The sequence below is a fragment of the Aphis gossypii genome, chromosome 1 (genome assembly GCF_020184175.1).
Source record: "Aphis gossypii isolate Hap1 chromosome 1, ASM2018417v2, whole genome shotgun sequence".
NCBI classification, from domain to species: Eukaryota; Metazoa; Arthropoda; class Insecta; order Hemiptera; family Aphididae; genus Aphis; species Aphis gossypii.
Genome location: NC_065530.1, coordinates 43,754,554 through 43,777,201, shown reverse-complemented (window position 1 = coordinate 43,777,201; position 22,648 = coordinate 43,754,554). Strand labels below are relative to the sequence as shown.

Sequence of the window (22,648 nt, the reverse complement as noted above, 5' to 3'; positions counted from 1 at the left end):
AAGCATTATTTTACCTATAATATATTGTAAATAACATAAAAAATTGAACATTTCACCATTCACCAAGCTCCTAATCAATTTTTTTCTTAAAATTCTGAGCAAGTGCGTTTTAGAGTATTACACCTTAATAGCTACATCGTACTCGCATATTATGTTGTCTCAGTCTTTACCACGCACAACATAGCAAATTTTGTTTACCAGTTTCAATAATGTACTTTTAAGTTTTATATTATTAGGTACAGTGAATTGACCTAATTTTATATACAATTTAAAGTTAAAATTATTTTCTAGAGCTCCAAGTAGGCTTTTATTGATATTATTATTTGTAAATAAGTTATAGTCTTTTTGAAAGTTAACATTTTAAAATAATCATATAACTTACTTAAAAAAAAAATTATATCAATAAAAGGCTCCTTGGGGTCCTAGATAATAATATTACCTTTAGATTATATAATAGGTCAGGTCAATTCACTGTAATATCAAAACTATTTAAATAATAATTAATAACAGAACACTATTAAAACTGATGAACGAAAATTTGCCATGTTGTACGTGTGTAAGACGGTGACTACCTATCACATGCGGGTACGACGTCGTCTTTTAATACCTATATATTATGTTCTAGGCTCACCACGCCACTTCAGAATAGTCTAGACTCTAGACTTCCGCCTATCTTGTCTATATCTCGGTATATATTATTATCTTTTTTAATAGATTAATTAATTAAATATGATAGATTAAGTACATAGAAAGAAGGTAGGTAATAGTTAGACTTTATTATAGTTATATAAACGTAATTTTTATACCTATTATGTATTCACTATTCAACAAGAAAATGTCATACTCGTAGACATACCTACCTACCAAGTAGGTATATAAAACTGAAGGTAATTTATCTGCATATACATTATGTAATTTTGCATTAGCTAACTGCTAACATCAGTGGTTTTATACTTTAATTAAAATCTTTATTTTGACCGTTGACCACTAATATTTGTGTCGAAATTACCGTTTTAGTTTTTGTAATTTAATACATAAGTACTAGGTAAGTACGCTACGAATGTCCTTTAGTAGATAGTTAACGACTAGCGGATTCATGACAATGAAAAATAAAAACGTGTACAACAATATTCAATGTTGTGAATTATGAACTATGAAGTGTGTGTACATAAAAATTTTTATTATATAATATAATTTTTAGTAGATATACCTAAACTAGTATTACTCTTATAAGTTTTTTATCCTAAATATAATATTTTAATAAAATAACATAATTACCAAAGAATGATTTTATGTAATCAGAATAAATGAATATTTTTTATAAAATCAAAATTACAATATATTATTTATTTTATATTTTATTCGGTTTTGTAAAAAAACTTTTAATTTCAATTATATGACGCCATCTATCCGCATTTATAGCTCAGATTATCAGAAGGTAAAAATTAATCACTTATAGCAACTGTTCAAAAACAAATAAATACATTTGACATAAATAAATAACGCAAGAAAAACAGAACGATTCTCGATAAATCCATGAGTAATATTATGTAAATACTAAATCCATGATTATTATGAATGTTAGTCGATTTACATAATATTATTATTTTATTGTGCACAACAGTCAACAACAAAATAACGACAACAATGAATCACAATAAATTTGATTAATTTAAAATTTTCGTTTGGGTTGTCCAACTTGGTGATACCCGGGTGATAATAGTACCGCGACCGCGGTATTACTACAACTACTAAAAATAATATAATAAAAAAAAAAATAATAATAGGTAGTGGTAATAATTATCTATTCTTATTTCCTCTATTCTATTTGCCAATCGCGGTAATCACTAAACCACTACAACACTGAACTTGGAACAGTTTTTTTACCGTCCTTAAAAAACAAAATAAAAAAAAACAGTAGTCCTACGGCCCGCGCGGCTAATCACCATTCACCAATCACGACGTATTCACGTCAAGTTGTCGATGGTCGCGGGCCAGCTCGCCACAGCGCTGACGGTGTAAAACGCGCGATTCCGTTCGTGGGGGGAAAGAACGGTTTGAATCAAACGGATTGAATAAGGACGGCGTTGGCACAGTGGTAGGAGGCCACAGTGCGTTTTCCTTTTCCATCGCGCTCGGTGCGCCAACTCCCGACGGCCCCGCGACTCCGTGTCTCCTCGTCGCTCTCTCCTGCGCCGCCGCCGCGTCCCATTTCATAAAAAGATTTCCGACTCGGTTGAAACGTCAGCGTTGAGGCCAACCGCAGCGCTGCTGTTGCTCGCCGCCCGTCGAGTCCGCTCTCGCTCGCCGTTTTACCTGTATAATATTATTATTATGTTTCTTCTTTATTAGTTTATTACCACTATTGGCACTATTATTGTATAGTTGTAGGTACTCGTGTATATAATATTATTACTATTACTATTATTATTATCACCGACTTCTGTTGAATCTATTTTTTTTTTATTTTTTTTTCACCCCGTCACGCCGACGTTCAAACGGCCGCGTCCTTGTGTGCTCGTAAATCGCGTATTTATTCCGAGTTCCGATGGCGCACGTCAACAACGTTTATACCACATTTGGCGACGACGACGACAATTAATTCGTTCGGGACGTGCTGGTGCTATTTGACGCCGATATCGGTTCGCGACGACAACGCCCGGCCGAGATCCGCGATCTCCGCACGATTTTCCTCACCGGAACTCGACACGGAAACGATAGGCTCTATATTATACACTCGTTATACATACCACCCCGCACAACAACAACAACAACAATAACCATGTTCAGCAATAAACATTTTTGATATCTGGTCTCCGCGGTGCTCGCTTGCAACTCGGACGGCCGCAAGTCCTTCTTTTCTTTGTTTTGTAAATTTTAATTTAGGTATTTCGTTTTTTGATTTTTAACAAGTTTGTAACGTAAGTACGTGTGCGAATATTACTCATACTCTTAGGTTTTTTTTTTTTTTTGCTCGTTGCGAATTCAAGTAAAATATTAACTCAAGTGTCGATATTTAAAAAAATAAATAAAAATGGGCAATCACAACAGTTTTAATTTGAATCACAAGGAACAGTTGCACTCTGCCAGGATTAATTCTCTCAACAAGGACCCAACACTCGGCATGTTACCAATGGAAAAACTTGGAAAGGTATAATATATTTCATCACTAAATATTCAATCCTGATTTACATTTAGACTTATTAGGTAATTTCTCATGCATTATCCTTAATTAGCTACCTCTAGGTAAACAGAGTAATTTTACTTTTAACCTTTTTTTTTATTTTAATAAAATAAAATAATTGTTTCAACAAATTTAACCTAAATTAAATTATCAACAACATTTAAATAGGTATATAAGACCATTAGGTATTGCTTTTTAGTTTTTAGGAATTAATCACAATTCATTCAAGTACCTACCTGTCCTACCTACATGGTTAAATAAAAATTATATATTCTTGTGATTTCTTCTTATCAGTCTTATTGATTAGTTTTAGTAGCCACCTATACAGCAGAAAAGTTATTATTTTTTATGAGTCAAATTTTGTCAATATTTGTGTTGAAAAATTACTTATTTATTACCTATATTAATTTTATATAGGTAGATAACTAAAATTTTGAAATGTATTAGATGCATACAGTTTTTGAATCACAAAATGTTTTGTTACACTATTTTGTGGGTTAAACCTTTTATGTCCGTCATTTTAAATTGTATCTATTTAGCCCAATATGGTTTCATACATCATGTTATGTATCTCTATATCATTAACACAAATATTTTGTGTTGGTATTTCTTGTTAGATGTAGTCAAGAATATTGAAAAGCATATCCATCTTCCATATTTTGCTATACCCTGTTCCATAAAAAAATGAACTACTATCGTGCACACAGACTAAATCGCCAAACATTGTCGACCTCTCAGGCGATTATTATTATTATTATTTTAATTGGCTGACAGTTATTGCCAGTCGTCGTTGTGTAATGGGAATGCGCAAAAAAATGAGTTTTGGTCGGCTGAGGGGTTCAATCTTAGATGGAATTGGATATAGATTTGCTTATTGGCTTTCTAGATATGAAACCCAATGATTAAAATATCTATAGATAATAGCATAATAGGTTGATGTATAATAAAGTATTTGTTTTAACTTAGCAGTAAATATAGAGACACCTACCCTCGCACCTACCTATCCAAATTTATAAATTAGGTGTACCTATATGTTAGTATATATTATCTCTAAAATTTCTGTAGTATTTTATTTATTTTTTAATTTAGAGCTAAGCACCCAAATTAATTGGAACCATGATCACATCATGAAAACTCAAAAGTCAAAACACCCATTAGTATAATCCAACTGATTTTATTTCAATTCTAAACATTCAAAATAACCAAAACCCAAATGACTCACAGATTTACTCGAATAATTACATCAAATGTCCAATTTCTAAATTTTGGACCAGTATTTTTTTTTAAATAATTCAACTTTTTAGTTAGGTTGGTTTTTAATGGTAGATAATTATTATTAACTGGCATGATAATATACCTTATAATATATTATGTCTTAAATTGTAGTTGAAATAAGCTAGTTTTGGCCTAGACTACTATTTAAATAAGAATTTGTAAACTACCTATGGCTTAAACTAGGTTTATATGTAGCTACTTAATATTAACTATTTTTAAGTTAATAGGTATACCTAAAAGAACTAAAATAGTATATTACACATAATAATTACCCACCTACCTATGTTATTATTATTTTTTTCTAACTCAATAACAGAACTGTTAACTGTACCTTTAAATATTATAACAACCATTTATTTATTATATATATGTAATAATAATTTTTAATTTGTCCCGCAATTTTAGCAATATACAAGTTATGAACTATATTGAGAATAGAAACGTAATATAGCTATCTGCAACAATTGAATATCACAAATGTAATGAAATATTTATAGTTTTTAAAGCAATATTTCAAATAGAAACTCATTTATGTATTTCATATTTCGAGACTTATTAAGTTTTAACATTAATGTAAGAATATTATGATTTTTTGTTATGTGAATTTAGGTTATATGTTGTATTCATGTACCTACCTTGTTAACGATTGGGAAATAGTAAAATTATTCTATTTAAAAGATATTTTTATTTATAAGATTGTTAAATAATATTGCTTTATCACTGATTTACCTTAAATGTTTCAGTTATTAATTCAAAAGAGTTTAGAAGAAGATTCAATTAATGGTATTGGCTGTGGTGTATTTAAGGTACTCATCTAATTTAGCTAAATTTATTAAGTTTTTTTTATCATATGCAATAATAAAAATAAAAATTAGATAAATATTACTCATAGATATATTTAATTTTAATGTTAATTATATGTGTTTAAATGTTTTTTCAAGCGATACTTGTTTCCACAATATCCTGAAATGGCTCGTAAACTTTTTGCATTTCTGGTTACTTCATCTGGTGGTCCTGCTTCTTCCCATGTAATTAGTTATTCAAACTTTAAAACCCAAACTGAACGTTTGCTGAGTGTTTTGGCTGATGACCGCCAAGTATTGATGTACGTCACGGTGAGCGAGTCTTAATAATTTTATATATGAAATTGGTAGATAATAACCAAATTAATAATCCATCTCATTAAAATAATAAAATGTAATGCATAATATGTATTAAACAAAACAATACAATTTGATTGTACTTTGATTTGAACTTAAATTTTAATGCAAGTTAATAAATAATAACATATTCAAAAAATATTTAAAAAAAAGAAGATTATGTGGTTCAATTAGTAATATTGGTATTTGTTAATGGGTAGTGGGTGTATTTTATATTTCATTTATAAATATGATAATCCATTTAATGAATACTTAAACTAATTTTCCAAGTTAATTTTTGTTAAATTTTGATGAAAAAAAAAATATTTTTTTTATTTAGTTTGTAGTTTTATGGCATTACATTTTTGATCTGATAATAGCTTATGAGTCTATAAAAAGTTACTTTAATTTTAGTTTCTAATGAATCTAATGTCATCTTAACAACTAGAATACGAGTACTTAGTTGACTACGGTTTAAAAAACAGATATTCTAATTTAAATTTGTATTTGTGCCAATATAAGATAAAACTGTGTTTAGCCTTTAGTTTTTATTTATTTTAAATTATCAGACAAGTTATTAGCTGTCATTTAAGTTATCCAACTCAATTATGAACATTGTGATTTCATAAAAATATTAATCCTTGATATAATTTCTAAACTAAAATGTAATTTAAAATAACTACTAATTATATTCGCGCATTGTAAAGTATCTTGATTTTTACTTATATATTTGAAATTACCTCGGAAATTACTTTCAAATAGGCAGGTACTGTTAATAGATAATTGCCCTTGCCAATTTTAAATCTATCAGTTTTAACCTCTATATACTTTGTTCAGTTTGTCGATGATAAATGATAATGAATGATTCATTACTACCAATACCAGAAATTTTTTTTTTTTAATTGAACTCTAGAAAACTGATTATTCCAACTATCATAGAATATTGGATTTATTTTTTGTTACTATCACGTTATAATTGAATGATTTATTTCTATAGTATTTTTGCTGACAGGTTAATATGCTAAAATAATTATATACGTAGTACCTTTAATTTTAATTTTATAAGGTACTTATAGAAAATAACTTTATGTCTTATGGTTATGAAACATACCAATGTATGTACAAACATCTTATATAATTTTGTGATTTTATTTATGTAAGAAATTTATTGATTAAAATTATATTTTTTTATACTTTAAAATATTTGAAAAAATATTGGTAGGTTCTTCATAAATATATTTTGTAATTTGATCTTTAATAGTAAAACAAATATATGTTATTTACTATGACATTAAAGTATAACTATTAATTGAATGGATATCACATCTAAATTGGTTAAAAATATTATTATTTAGTTTGACTAAATGAAGATACAAGATATATACAATTATAAAAGTTAGTTTTTATTCGAAATTGATAAATAGAACATCTTTTTAACTTTTCTTTACATATTCAATTTAGTTATATATTATAATAAATAATCAATAATTTGGCGTATTATTTGTTTTTCATTCTTTGAACCCACATGCAAAATAGTAGATTTGCATTTAGCAGAACTAAGTTTATGTTATTAACTGTTATATTTATTGGCTGTTTAACAATGTTTAAATTTTAATGCAAGATATGAGCATTTTTAAATTGTAATATTTTACATACTTGTAATTCTCGTATAAATGCAAATTTCGTAATTAAGCCTATATTAGCACATGGATAATATACTTAACTTTAAGTTTAATGATAAGTAAATTTATTCTAATATTAAAACTAATAGCAAAAGGTTAGTAATTTTGCTGAAAACAAATTTGATTTTTTTTTGCGTTGCTAAGTGAAAGAAAACAAATAGTGCGCTGACATTCTTTTAACACAGTTTAAATTATTTAGTGAAATTTATTTGGTATAGGTACTATAAAATATTGTAATATATTATATTCATAATTTAGTCCACATTTTTTTTCGTTGGCTGTAGTATTTAATGCAACATTTGTACAATATTTATAAAGTATTGTGGTGTGTTAGTGTTACCAATTTTTATTAACTGATAAAGGTATATAAATTTTAAATTATTTATAAAGATATATTTGGACTTTAGTCTTAAATTATATAAGATTAACTTATGGAATGTTTATTGTTTGATCATTTATAGAGGTCCTATGTTCTGATTAAAAAACTATAATCAGTCATTATATAATTGTTAAGTTAGCTAATTACTTTATAACTTACATAGTAAATGCATTTCAATTTATTCATTCAATAAATATTTTGATAATAATATTTGTTATCTATATTATCTAATAGTTAGTTGAAAATGTATTTGTTTTTATAAATGCAGTAAATAGTGTGCATGTATCTAGATACCTACTATTGATATTCAAAGAGAAATAATATCTATGTAATTTCTAACAGTAGATATTCTGCGAAGAGTGAAGGTTTAGTTTGTAAATTAAAATTTATACAGTATAACTATACGATAAATATGCTTTGTAAATTAATACGTAATATTATGTGTAAATGATATCCGTGGTTTTTAAAAAGGTAATTCAATAATATAACTTAATCATATCATCAAAACAATTCTTTCATATATATTTTTTTTCAAATCTAATCATTATTCCAAATTTTATTTTAACATAATTTATAGAAATATTTACTTTAGTATTCCTTTATTTTATTTAAATATAGTTTTAGTTGATACAGTTTTAAATTAATATAGTATTAAGTTAATGGTTATATTGATATGTAAGTATTTAGTATAGTATAATTATAGATCAATCACCCAAATTATTAAGTGTAAATGCTTATAAATATATGTATATATATATATTTTTAGACAATTCAATGACAATATTATTATATTATTTATTTATGTGTACATATACGTTCAAGCCCTTTGATAATAATATACATATCAATACATAATAGTAACAATTAATAACAACTGAATAAATTATTCTTTATCATAAGCATGTGTAGGTCCTATTAACAAGGGAGGCAATACTGCAGTAGATTGGGATTTAGGAGTCTGGACCCTTCTTGAATTATTTTTCTCCAACTGCGGCCTTGAGGTGAAATAATGATTTTTGAAATCTATGAACACAAAATCATTATGTCAACGTTTTTTAAATTTTTTTATTTTTGGAACCCTTTTATGTGTATTTTTATTGTGAAATCCTTACTTTTAACAATAAGTTATTTCAACTCGTTAATTAGAACCTCTACTTTGTTTCAATAGTGTTAATGCATAAACATTTTTTTCCTCCGCCAACTACTTAAGTTTTGGAGAACCTTGAAGTGATCTTCACAGAACACAGTTTAAAAAACACCAAATTGTATTATCAGCTTTGACTGGTTTGAGATTAGGGTTTGTCTGGCATTATTTCGCTGACTTTATTTTCACATGCACACACTTATGTTCTATACTATTTCAATAAATATGTAATACAATATTGGCCCAAGGTTATTTGGTATTTGATCGCTTGTTGCTTGGGTGCTCATAACCATTGATATAAGTTAACACTGGGGTTACGTAGTTTAAGAAAATTTTATTTGACACTATGTACCTATTTAATATACTGGATATTTTTTTAAATAGTAATTCTTCTTATAAAGTCTTTGAAAACTATAAGTATAAATATGATTATATGTTTATTACACATGGCCATGATCAATTATTACAAAATGTCCATTTAGAATTCAAATTTATAGTTATCTAGACCAAAAACTATTTATTTCACTTAAAATCATAGTACATTCTAGGCTTGTTAATAATAATTATTAAAATACTAATTACAAAATTGAATTAACAGCTCTAAAATGTAAAGGGTGTTATGGATTCTAATTAATTTTAGTGCAAAGCCTTGTTTTTACTTTAAATTCTGTAAACAATAATATAAATTTAAATATTTCAATGTACAGTAAAAAAAAATATTTAGTAAACTGATTTTTCCTTCTAAATAAGGTTATCCATAGGTATTTCAGTTGTTTTGTCAATATAATTTATATTCTATAGTTAATGATAACAAATTATGATACTTTTTATAAGAACTATGGAAATAATAACTTATATATTATGATAATATGTAGTAGTTTTAATTAATAATTAGTTTGTTACTGTGAATAATAGAATAACTAGGCATACACTATATTGCCCTTGAATTTTAAACATACATGAAATATTAGTAATGATGAAGTTATAACAGCTGTATGCTGTACAATTACCTTTATAATTAAGCTCAGTACCATAATACTAAATGTGTAACAAATTTTAATTCATAAAATTATCAACATATAGTTCACATGTGTTAAAGTATAGACTATAGAAATATAATAAATAAATATTTGCTATGTTTGTAGTCTGGTGAATACTTCTTTATTTATAGCATTAATAAAAAAATAAAAACCTTTATTATAATTTATAAGTTATGATATTAAAACAAAATAAATATTTTGTTTGATTAATCAGTTGAATTTTTGAGAGTTTCTGGGAAAGAAGTAAAAACATAATATTATATATTATAAAATATAATACTTGGTACATAATTTGATTTAAAATAAGTCATATATATTATTTTTGCCGTTCTCTTTCATTTTTTTTTTAAACTGAAAATCATAATTATTGTTTAAAAAAAATTTGAAAGTATAATAATATTGCTTTCAAATTTTATATAAATTAAATTAATATGCAGCTTCCCCAATGTACAAAGAATATTCTTTTTTTTTACTATTGCTGATTGTTAGATGTATGCTGATGGAAAAGAAGAAATTGATCAAGACCAATTTCGAGATCTACTTATAGCTGTGTACAAACTTGCAATGGATCATTATCCTGAAGGGCCTCAATCATGTCGTTATATATTTAAGACTGTTCAAGCCGTTGTTGATTCTGCAGTAAGTTTATTGTTTATTTGCTTAATTTAATTGTATGCATGTTAATTTAAATTAAATTTTAGTTTCATAAAAAATTAACACTAAAAGTGGGTTACTTGACCAATTGGATACTTCAACATTGTCCACGGTTAATTGTCTTACTCCATCGATATATTGTTCACATCTTGTCCACTGGTTACAGATCCGTTATTGAAAAGTGCCCATATTCCAAACCTAATGTAAGTATATATTCATATATAACTATAATTGATTTTATGAAGGGAAAACAATTTAATAATTTTGAATATGATTCTATTTTGTTATTACCTCATTAGGAAAACGAACCTAATGTGAGTAAATTTTACTGAATTTTTTGTGATTTAATTAAATATTAATTGACTCTATTTTATTACAGGATCTCGAATTAACAACTCCAGTTTTGGAACAAGAGAACTTGTTCAAAACTGAAAAGAATCCATTATTGCCATTGTCTCAAGTGTGGATATTATCTACAACATTACCAGCATTATATACTCAACCGATTTTGCATTCCAAACCAACACCAAATTGTTTCAACACTCAAAACTTCTTATCAAAATTTGTAAGTTTTTAATTAATAATTTAATTATTTTTTGGGGGGGTCTATTTTCTTGATTCAAAGTTAATAATGTATATAACAAGTACATTCTCTAAGATTTTTCATCCTTATTTAAGTATAAATTTTTTTGAATATAAAGATATAATAAAATATAAAAAATTATTAATAATAATAAATATTATTTAATTCAAATCAAAATAATATTAGTTTAAGTTACAGTCGTTAAAGGTATTATTTATTATTGATTTCTGTTTTAAATAATTTTATTGGAACACAACAATATTATTATATTATAATAATTATAGATATATTTCTCTAAAACTAATAATAAAAATAATAGTCTTCAAATTGTAAAACTTTCTTTGTAAAATTTTATATTCAATCACACTAGAAAATTGAAACAACTACATATCTTCATTAAGCATTATAAAGAAATTATTTTACAAAAAACAAAAAAAAACATTCATTCATTAATCATATCTGAAATGATGATATGAAAAATTGTATACTTAAACAAAGTATAGTTGGCAATCCTACTTTTAAAACCAGTTTTTATAACTGTTGTAAGTATGAAGAAACTAATTTAATTATTTTTCCTTCATTACTAATTTTACTGTTAGGTTGATTTAACTTACATTGTTAATACACTCGCAAATAATATTGCATAAGTTTAAATTTAGTTTTTCAATCTTTGTATAATAATATTTAGAATGATAAAAAAATTAATGTACTATATGCTTATGACCATGATAATTTTGTTAAAAAGTGAATTTTTCATATTCAATATATATATCAGATATTACATTATTTTTTTGTTAAATTTTAAAATTAATTCTCAATTAAATGTCTTATTAAAATTAATTATACTCTCGTTTTTACAAATATTTTCGAGTGAAATTTATATATTATAATTTGAATTTTTAATTATTATTCTTACCTATTTTTTACATAATAATTTAGCTCTTCCCATTTGTTTTAATATTTTTTATACATACTATTATAATTTGTGTATTATTTAAAAAGAAAAATTAAATTTCAAAAATACTTTGATACTTAATTAATTTTATTTAGAAATAAAGTTTTTAGTCTGTCTCTTTTAGATTCTGAGTGGAATGAAATAGTTTAACAATAATCTGTTCTTTTTGTTTTTCTTCAAATATTTTGGTTTGATTGAACTGTTTATAAACATTTTAAATTGTCTTCATTTTTAGTTTATTTTTTGTTCATGTTAATAACAATTTTTTTTAATCATAAAGCTTAATAAAAGGTTCTTCATGAGTAGTTAGTGTTTTAGTTACAAATATTAACAAGGTCAAAATCACATAACTGTGGAAATTATTTTGTTAAAAATTCAAAATATTTTTAATTTAAATTGTTAAGGATTAAAATTTAATACAGAGATCTTCATTAGTATTTCTAATATAACTTTAAAATATTATACCCAATTTTTTTGATACTACAATTTATTATTTTTCAATCTATACTTATTATCTTTGTTGTTTTATTACATAGTTTAATCTATAATTTTCTACAAAATTATTTATTCTAAATAGGAATTAATTGATAAATAACTTAAGTGTGAATTTAACTAACTAGGAATAAACGAAGAAAACAAACTAGCTTGTGTTCAATTAAAAAATCAAAATAACAATAAAAAAAAAGCAATAATAAATTATTATTACCTTGGTACATTAAAAATATTTCATTTGTAATAAATAACAATATAACATATCAATTGACTTCTCTTTTCAACTTCTACTGTTTGTTTCAATTTTATTTTATCATACACGATTTTGATATGTTCTTGATTACTGTAAAATATCTGCTTGATATGGATTTTCAAAATAATTCATAGATAGAGTAGGTACTAGGTATAATCTTAAAAATTAGGTTTTAACATTTCGTGATATATTTTCAAACGTACAAAAACAAATTAGCATGCAGCAGAACCAATTTTCTGTTGTTTTTTTTAATACTAGACTATTCGAGTGAATTTTCATAAACTTTTAAGATGTTTAAAGGTTAGAAAATTATCTGTGTTTTTTCGTTAGTTTTTTGTATTTTTAAACTTTTAATCAAATTATAACCTTCTTTATATTGTAAAATTTTACATTATTTTTAAATATTTGAATAGAAAATAATATATATTATATATTCATTATTCGCTTACAAAATCAAATATCGTAAAAAAAACTGACATAAATATAAATAATATTCTTGCCTTTAAGTTTTATAATAAGTCGATTTACTCTTATATTAAAAATTATAATTCAAAATTGGTTCTACTGAATGCAAAATTGTTGTATAAGTACTACATATTATAGGTATAGTAGATATTATGTTTGTTAAACAAAAATGACACAATATTCGGGTATGATGCTGCCTCAAAATTGACTAATAATATAGGCTCTATCATTTCTAAAACTTTCAAATTTTCAAATAACCCCTGAATAATATGGTTCAAAGATCATAAGGTTAGTCCTGTGGATTATTTAGTGATCATATTTCGTAATAATACGCAAATATTCAAATATTCTTTTATATTTATTCTAGGACTTAAGTCACAGACAATCATTTTTTAAAATTATACGTAGCTATATAAAAAAATCAACCGTAAACAATTATTTTAACATTTTATATATTTTTAAAATAAAGAAACATAATATAAGCTAGTTATAAATGTGACCATGATACTATTGAGCCGTTAAGGTCAATGTCTATTGTCCTTGATACGTAAATATATTAAAACCGTACATAAATGATTTTCCAATCACCATTTTCAATTTTTTTTAAAAAATTATGTAGTGTCAATAGCTGAATAATGCATTTATGTGTAGGTATTTTTAAGTTAGAAGTAGTCAGATAGATAAATAAAAATCACATATTAATACAACTATAAATTAAATGATCATACTGATCATAGTAACTAATATTAATGTTTATTATAGTCCAGGGGTGGCCAAACTTTTTTTGTTCACGATCTACTAAAAATATACTTCACCTTTGAGGATCGACTTCCATAGAAATTTTTTTTATTATTGATTAACTATAATTATTAAGAAACATAGAGGCCGCGTGGCCCTAAAAATAAATTCTAACGTGATCGATTTTGAAATTGTCCGCGATCGACTATTTGAACGCCCCTGTTATAGGCTATACTCGTATACTCTTTAATCAGAAAAGAAACATACTTTTTAATATAAAAAATGTTTTAGAAAAATGCATACATTTATAGGATGATGTTTAAGTATTAATTATTTTTTATTGCTTTGTTTCATATCACAGTAGGTATACTATAATATCAGACAGTTTTTAGTTGAAAACTAATGTTTCATTATCGTCAATAGTTTATTTAAAACATAACATGGCTGTTGTTTATATTTTGTAAATATTTATGAATACCTTTGCGATTGACAAACTTTTTTCATTTTATTATTCTAAATTGAATTTTATACCCAAATACTACCTAATGTAATAGTATTTATTTGCCTGTTTTTTTTTTACATATATTTTAATACAATTACATAAATTCAAACAATAATATAGTGACGTAGAAATGTTTAACCATACAATATTCTAACTATATATAAAAAAATCTCATAATATAAATTTTGAAATGTATATATTTTTAAAATAATTTTGCTTTTTAATTGTTTTCAAATTTGAAATTTATTTTGTCACTTTATATTAATAGTCTAATAACTGTAATTTCGTTCGAAGAGTGGTACCTAAATACTTTGCACTGATCTTTTAATTTATAAATAGATTAATTTTACCGAAACACGCACGTGCGTACAAAACAACATAATTTGGTTACGACTATTTTTAAATTGCACATACCTACCGTGTAATATAAATTCTATCTATTTGTAAGTTAATTATATAGTATTTTTTCATAATGTTTTTCAGAATTTTATTATTGTCGTACCATTTTATTTTGTTTATTTTACTGTTATTTTTGAACCCCGATAGACGGCAGACGTTACATATTTTCACTATTTTATGATCAGAAAGAATATTAAACTAAGAGAGTGCAAATTTAACAATCGTGTTGATTTGCCAATTAAATATTCGTATTATTATTAAAAAATAAATAATAATGTTTGGTACTTTTTTGATCGATTGATTGCGATGGTATCGTTTGCATGAAGTGGGAAGTAGAGGAGCATCGTAGTTTTATAAACAAACAAAAGGAATAAATAAAAAAGACGTATTTTGCCAAATGTAGGTCATTCATATTTTATTCTATTGTGTTAGGAGTTACTACGAAGTAGGTACATACGCTGTACGCTGCACAGACATGAATCAGCATATTTACCTATTTCAAGGCGACTTTAGTAATTTTTATCTGATAAGAATGTACATATTAATTGAAAAATGTTCTGCGAGTAGATTACAATTTGGAAGATAGGTACCTTCTGTAGTTGTTTACATTCCACTCCGATTTCGTCATACACTAGACAAGTAGACAGTATTATAATATCATATTATAGCGGACAAAAATAATTTTTTTGATAATGAATATCATTCAATACTGAATTATAACACGTCTCTTGAATATGTTTGTATAGTACAGTTCAAGATCAAATGGTTCTAATTGAGCGTGGAAAAAAAACAAAATTTAATTTAAAACAGTCAATGAATAATTGTTTAATATTTATGTTTTTTTAATTGCCATTGCAGAATTATGAATTGCGAGTTGTAGGTTGTTGCCAATAGGTATGGAACTGTATAAAAACATAAATTAAATGAGAGTGAATAAACTATATATAGGTTCACTATCCAAAATACTTAATATCATTCTCCATTAACGATATAACTAATATAAAATAGAAATAACAAATTGAATCAAGTGTGTAATTAGTAGTAATTAGTAGCTAGGCAGTAGGCAATAATGGGTAATAGTTTTTAAATTGGTAATAGAAAACAAGCTGAAAGCATCGGAGCTTTTATGTTTTATATTTCTATTACAGTTGGACTATTCTTGTCCATCACATTGGACACTATTGTACAACAGCAATCAACACGGTATCGGAAGTAATAGGTAATTATTTCCAAGTAAACTATTATGAATACTTTATTCCTGTTTCAAAATGTATATGTTTTACATTATGCTTTACATACAACGTTAATAAAAAAAACGTTTGTGTGCGGCTCTTAATTTTTGAAATATAATCTTTTTTTTTCTTCTTATTTTTTTCTATAGGTTTTTACACCATGTACTAAGTTATCGGGGGCCAACGTTAACGTTCTTGCGAGGTGATGAAGGGGTTTTATTTTGCATGGGAGGTACATCTGAATGGCGGGAGTCACATCAATACTGGGGTGGAGATGACACCATAATTTTGCAATTATTACCCTATTACAAAGTAATCAACCGTAAGTATCTCAATAACTTAAGAGTTAAAATTCTTTTTAATACCAGCCAATTCATTAAAGGTGGTCCAAAATCTATGTATTTGAACACATCTATACGTGGATACCCAAAGGGCATCAGAGCTGGTAACGACCCAAGAAAACCATCAATTGAAGTTGATGACTCGTTTCAACATGTTACTCACTGTGGCATACCATACAAGTTGGAAAGTGTTGAAGTATGGGGTTGCGGTTCACCAAAAAATAGGTATTTGTTGCTTTTATTTTTTCAATTCTCTTGTCAGTGTAAATTTCATAAATATAAAATTAAATACACATTCACTAATACTAATTATAATATGTATTTTATATTTTAGAGAAGTACAATTGGATATAAAGAACTGGCAAATCAAAGAGGCTGAGAAGAACCGAAAATTAAAAATGACATCAAAAGAATGGTTAGATCACCCTGATAGATATTTATTAGAGTTGGCTGGACGTCAGACATATTCAACATCATAAACCAGTTTTAATCATAATGTTCTTTTCAGTCCTCGCATAATGTCGTTTTCGTATTTGTACATAAGATATTTTTTTAACTATATTTCAACTCGTGCTTTAATTTCTCGACGTACTTATGGATACAAGAGTATTATTTTATCAGTATTAACCGGATACCAGATAAAGTTTACTATGAATTATAGAAATTGACCATAGTTTTCAAAATAGAAGTACTAAAACAAATATTATAAATGTATTGAATTATTGGAAGTTTTAAAAAAGAAACCCCGTGTATTATCTATATATATTTTTGTATCATAACAGTATACTTTGTCCATAATAGATTAAATGAGAAAATTGTTTTCTGCATTGATTCTGTTTATAGTTGAATTAAATACAGAAATCTTGAGTTCTAAATTTCCACCCATCCCTATTAACTAAAATAGTTAATCTAATAAAATGCGAGATTTATACATATCTGTTATTTAAAATGCAATCGTTCTTATTAACTGTTACAATGTTAAGATTCAAATTTTAACAAAATAAAACAGTTTTTTTTTTTTGTCAAGTGATAAACCTGTGATACATCTTAAAGCTCATTTGATGATCGTGTAAGCAATTTTTATTAAATTATTGACGAATTTAATAGCAAGTCTGAGGGATTTTCAATCTCAAAAATGTATTTGAAGAGCCATAAAAATCAATGATTTTTTAATCTTTTCTTGTGAATTATTTTTTTTTCGAGTATTAAATTATTACAAAAAAGGTAAGATAATAAGAAAGTACTCTTCAATTTTTTTTGAGGTGTTAAACAAAATGCTGATGTGTCTTGTATCTAAAATAGAGCTATATTTTAAAGATGATATAAGATCGTAATTTATTATTTTACAATTCTTTTTACTTATAATAATTTAGTCATTTATCATAGCAATTCTTATTATAATATATGTTTATATTATATATTTTTTTCTGTAATAATTTAAAATGTACAATCATTATTATTATATTATAATAATACTTTTGCAATAAAATGAAAAGAGTAAGTTTTTATTATTGTTTTTCTTGTGTTAAAATAATGTATTCATAGTTTTTTATTAAGTGACGTGAACCTTTTTTAAGGTTCTGGACTTACGTTATTTTTGAACTGTCATAATTGTTTGGCACTTGTTCAACTACATAACCAAGACATTGAGTCTTGAACAAAACATAAATTAAAGTAAATGTTATTTAAAAATCAACTTATTATATGTCATAATATATAAGTACTTTAGGTGCAATACCTTGTTATTTATGTCTGGCCTATGTACAAATTGTATGTCATTGCAGGTTCTTGTACTAGGTCTCCATGAAATGGCCGTCGTGGTGTTATGAATCAAATAAGGCGGTAGTTTTTGCTTGAAAAACAAATTAAAAAAATAAATAAATACATTTCTCAAACTATTAAACAGATTCTTATACTCTGGTAGCAGCAACTCACTTCGAAAAACGGTCTACCGAATCGAGGTACATCTGCATACAACTTAATCTCTTCCAAGTGGAACGTTTTGCACATTGGCGACGGTTGCCTAAGTATGATTTTAAGCTTTGAAACGTTGTTCCACGCCTATGTATGTATATATTATATACGAATATAAATAAATGTGAAAGTAATTAACCACTGCTATACAGTACGAGTCGAGCGTAACTCGTCTTTGAGTTACTATAGTAAATCAGATGTGTCAAATTTAAATTCAATGATAAATCATTGCATACATACAAACAATTTTTAGCGGAAACGATCTGTCAGTCTACATTGTCATGGAAATACACTACTACTAATTATCAGTAATTTATTCTAGTACCTATTAGTAATATGGTATAAACTATAAATAGGCAATAGCATAAAATTAATGTAATGTTTTGAAAACATCATTGTATGTATAATATAATGATGTGTGTAAGTAAAACTTTCAAATCCCCACAAAAGTATTTTTGAATATTATAACAAAATAACTAAAATCATTCTACATTTAAATATCAAATTTAAACTACAAATGTCTAAAAAATCAAATTGTATAATATTTTGGTTTCAATATGAACTACTAAAAGAACCTCATGATATATTTTCTATCCTTCGCTTTAAAAATCGAACTTTTAATATATTTTTAAATAAAAAATATTGTGACTATAATATATTATTATTGATGTATTTTAATTGGTATTTAAACAATTCATGAGGAACCTTGCATTAAATTTTCAAGGTTTTTTACCCAGCAAGTGGCTAATGTATGTCGACAAATCACACCCTGCACCTCCTGTTTTTACTTTTTACTACTAAAACCGCTCCTGTTAATGAGACTAATAATACATTGGGTCTTGCGAATTTTAAAAAAAAATCCGATAGATATGTCAAGTTTTTAACTTATCGCGACTTGACTACCTACCTATCTATAATAGCTCTATAACTTTTTTATCGTACCTCAGTGAAACATAGCGAGAAATAGTCTTGTGCGCCGTTTTCGCAGTGCGGCTGATTCATTAGAGTCCGGTTCTTGATGCCCACCTCCCAGTTTCTCGATCCCATCGAAGGTCCTTGCAGAGTATTCGATCTTAACAGTAGCACACTTACACTGGCCGTGTAATAGTTTCTGAACGTTATTTCACCCACCTACCATCAAAGGATAATACATACCTATTATTATTTATTAGATCTATGTAAATCACTGCAGGTGATTATAAAACATGTAGACACTAAGCAAGGTGGATTATATATATATCCACCTTGGCACTAAGGTACCTTAGATTACCATCCCCTTATATTTTAAACACGAACTATTAAGTATTAATCTTAAATAAATCTTGAATAAAAAATCGTACATCCATTTTATAAAATAAAATACGTAGGTAGTTCCTAACATTTATTAAAAATTAAATATTTTAATAAGTACTGCAAAATTTGAAATCGCTTATTTTATTGATGATACGTTTAAAGTTTTAACTATACCTACTTAGGATTTAAATTAAAAATAAATTTTATGTTTTTTAATAGTTTAGTAGTTTAATTGTCGTTTAACTTAATTCCAAGAATTTCTTTGTAACTATCTTATATTATTTTTACTTTAAACTGATTTTTTGTCTTATGCAAAGATACATGATATTAAATAAACCTTATTGGCTATAAACATATCCATAAGTATTTTAAATACCCTTTATAATTAGTTCCCTTTTATTTTACTTGTATGCAACATTTTGTTCATAAATAATTTTTAATTTTTAAACTGATTTTTACTTTCGCTTGTAATAGTGAATTTTTATTTATAAACTAAATTTCAACTAATAATAACTAAGTGACAAGTATGAAATAGAGCATTCTACTATTTCGCTCGTCAAATCATTAAAATTTAAGTGCTCGTATTATTATAATATTATAATTAGGTACGCCTATATACCTAAAGGTATTAATAAAATTTACCACCTGCAAACAACAAAATATCTATTGAAATATTGATAAACGATAAAAATGTATGATACTCACCTTAGAGTGTTTTTGCAACTTGAGTTCGATGTATGAACAACCGGTGAGAACTTTCTGTTTTTTGTGTATGTAAATCGGCACGGGACCTTTGACGCTAAAGTCCAACGGCCGAGACATGGACGGGCAGTATGACAGCGAGTATTTCAATTTCGGTCTACGGCAGAAAAGACAGAAAAATTAAAATAATATTAGATAGGTAATAGTATATACATAAAAATAAATATTTCTATTGTACTTATAGGTATATGGTAAAACGGTCAGTCAAAAAGAGTCTGAATGTTTGTGGCGAAAAAAAAATAAATTACTTAAAATGACGATACAAATTAGGAATACTGTAAGTACAATTTATCATATTACTATTATTATATATTGTCGTGTTTACTGTGTAAAGTCTCATATAATACCTCATTGTACGACTACGTTCGTTGTCTTCTTTTTCTTTCGTTTTTTCGTCCGCACCGCCGCTCATGGTATCCATTGTTAAATCGTGTAGGTATAATAAAATAGGCAGTATAAGTATATTATACGAGTGTGTATATAGATATAGGTAATTATATTACCGCCACGAACGTTTTGTATTATATCGACGTTGGCTAGAAACTAGATTCTGGCCTTATCGATATAATAATATCATATACACACCTGCCGCATCTTCCTCTGCTTGTACCTACATAGTATGATATTATTAGGTATAATAATATATTACCTACATTATATGGTTATATTATACATCGCTACCATAATAATAAAACAGCGCACGCATCACCTTGGTAACCCCTAACCATGATTTTATGCGCTTTATTGGTATTTGTATAAGACTATCGCATGACTATTGACTTGCAATGAAATAAGTACGAACATGGTAGAAATAGTGGGTAGGGGTTAAAGAGCAGCAGCCCACCCTGGGTCGCCTCGAGCGGTTCAAGCCTCCTTCTTCAGACATTTGAATATATATTTTAGGATGACAAATTTTCTACGGCCATCACTTGGTTAGTATTGACGGTATTGTAGTCGGCTCAATAACGGATCTAATAAAAAAGGCAAATAAAAAATTAGCTCCCTTACTAGTATTAGTGTGCGGGTTGTAGACACTTAAGAGCGCCCTTATACCAGCCCTTATACTACGAGTAGAACAGCACCCGGGGCAAGGACATCCACATTCACAATTTATTACTGTGCTGGCTAATTAGAATAACATAAATATTATTATAATAATATATATTTAAACCTATTGTTGTTTTTATAATTTTTATCGTCAGTCAGTAGAATTATTTGAATACAATTTCATCGTTTATATTATTTTTATACTTATGTGATTTTTTTTTTTTTTAACTTTTATTTATAATACATACAATCTATAAATACATTTTACAATAAGCATGTTTGAGGAATTACGTTTAATGACATGATTGACTTGATGAAGAAATCACCCAGCGGCAACACTTACTGACAAGAGGGTTAGAATTATTTTAGGTCACGGTTCCAGCTTCGCTTTAACCTTCTAGGTGGGTTCCCAGGAATGGACTCAGAGTTTAGAGCAAGGATTAGAGGGTTAGAGTGGTTTGCAAGGCGGGCACGGAAAAGTTTGTAGGAGTTTTTTTTTTTTATTTATTTATCTGTTAATTGTTTTCATTCTAAGTACACTATTAATTTTTATTTTTAAGTAGTTATGTTTTACAAATATTATCTTTAATTTAAAATGTTTTATTCTAATTTACAATTTTAATTTTAGTGTATAATTTTTCAAGAATGCATCGTGATCAGATGAGTATTAGTATCTGCGTTTTATAATATTATTCACATCGTTCTAAGTAGGTATAGAATCATTTAATTTGTTTTATTTTATTTTTTATCTTAATGATATTCAAGAAAGACAAGAAAGATTTTAGATGTACAATAGATTGTTATTAACGATACGTGAAAAATATGTTACTTTTCTATTACAGAATTACTCAATTACCTATTAAAATATATTTGATATTATACCTACAAGTAAGTTTAATTTTATTATTTATCTGTGTAATATTAGAAATAATTTTAATAACCTTATTTAAGTTAAAATACTACCCGTTGTAATAGTATAACTAGTAGTATATAATATTAATTTATATGTATTAATTATATTTATTTTAGCTTTATGTGTACACATATCACACTAGTCGTATTGAATTCAGTAGACAAAAATATATCAATATAAACTAAATTATGTAACAATGTTA

General features: G+C 26.3%; 2 protein-coding genes across 4 annotated transcripts; one reads left to right on the top strand and one right to left on the bottom strand.

Moving 5' to 3' along the window:
• Positions 1-2,071: 2,071 nt before the first annotated feature.
• Positions 2,072-17,965, top strand: LOC114126140 (uncharacterized). Of its 2 annotated transcripts, XM_050199982.1 has the most exons (11): positions 2,072-3,151; positions 5,203-5,265; positions 5,401-5,574; positions 10,333-10,482; positions 10,545-10,700; positions 10,797-10,811; positions 10,877-11,062; positions 16,033-16,103; positions 16,266-16,438; positions 16,499-16,682; positions 16,792-17,965. In XM_050199982.1, the coding sequence occupies exons 1-11, from the start codon at positions 3,035-3,037 to the stop codon at positions 16,934-16,936; spliced, it is 1,434 nt and encodes a 477-aa protein (XP_050055939.1). In that variant the 5' UTR covers positions 2,072-3,034; the 3' UTR covers positions 16,937-17,965. The 2 variants fall into 2 exon arrangements, with proteins under 2 accessions (XP_050055939.1, XP_050055943.1); XM_050199986.1 differs by lacking the exon at positions 10,797-10,811 and having other exon boundaries at positions 2,080-3,151.
• LOC114125960 (uncharacterized) lies at positions 17,645-20,993 on the bottom strand. Of its 2 annotated transcripts, none has more exons than XM_027989802.2 (6): positions 20,834-20,993; positions 20,430-20,583; positions 19,374-19,562; positions 18,393-18,518; positions 18,196-18,309; positions 17,645-18,109 (listed from the first exon to the last, which is right to left on the bottom strand). In XM_027989802.2, exons 1-6 carry the CDS (start codon positions 20,905-20,907, stop codon positions 18,044-18,046), a joined length of 723 nt encoding a protein of 240 aa, XP_027845603.1. In that variant the 5' UTR covers positions 20,908-20,993; the 3' UTR covers positions 17,645-18,043. The 2 variants fall into 2 exon arrangements, with proteins under 2 accessions (XP_027845603.1, XP_027845612.1); XM_027989811.2 differs by lacking the exon at positions 20,834-20,993 and adding an exon at positions 20,665-20,804.
• Positions 20,994-22,648: the final 1,655 nt, after the last annotated feature.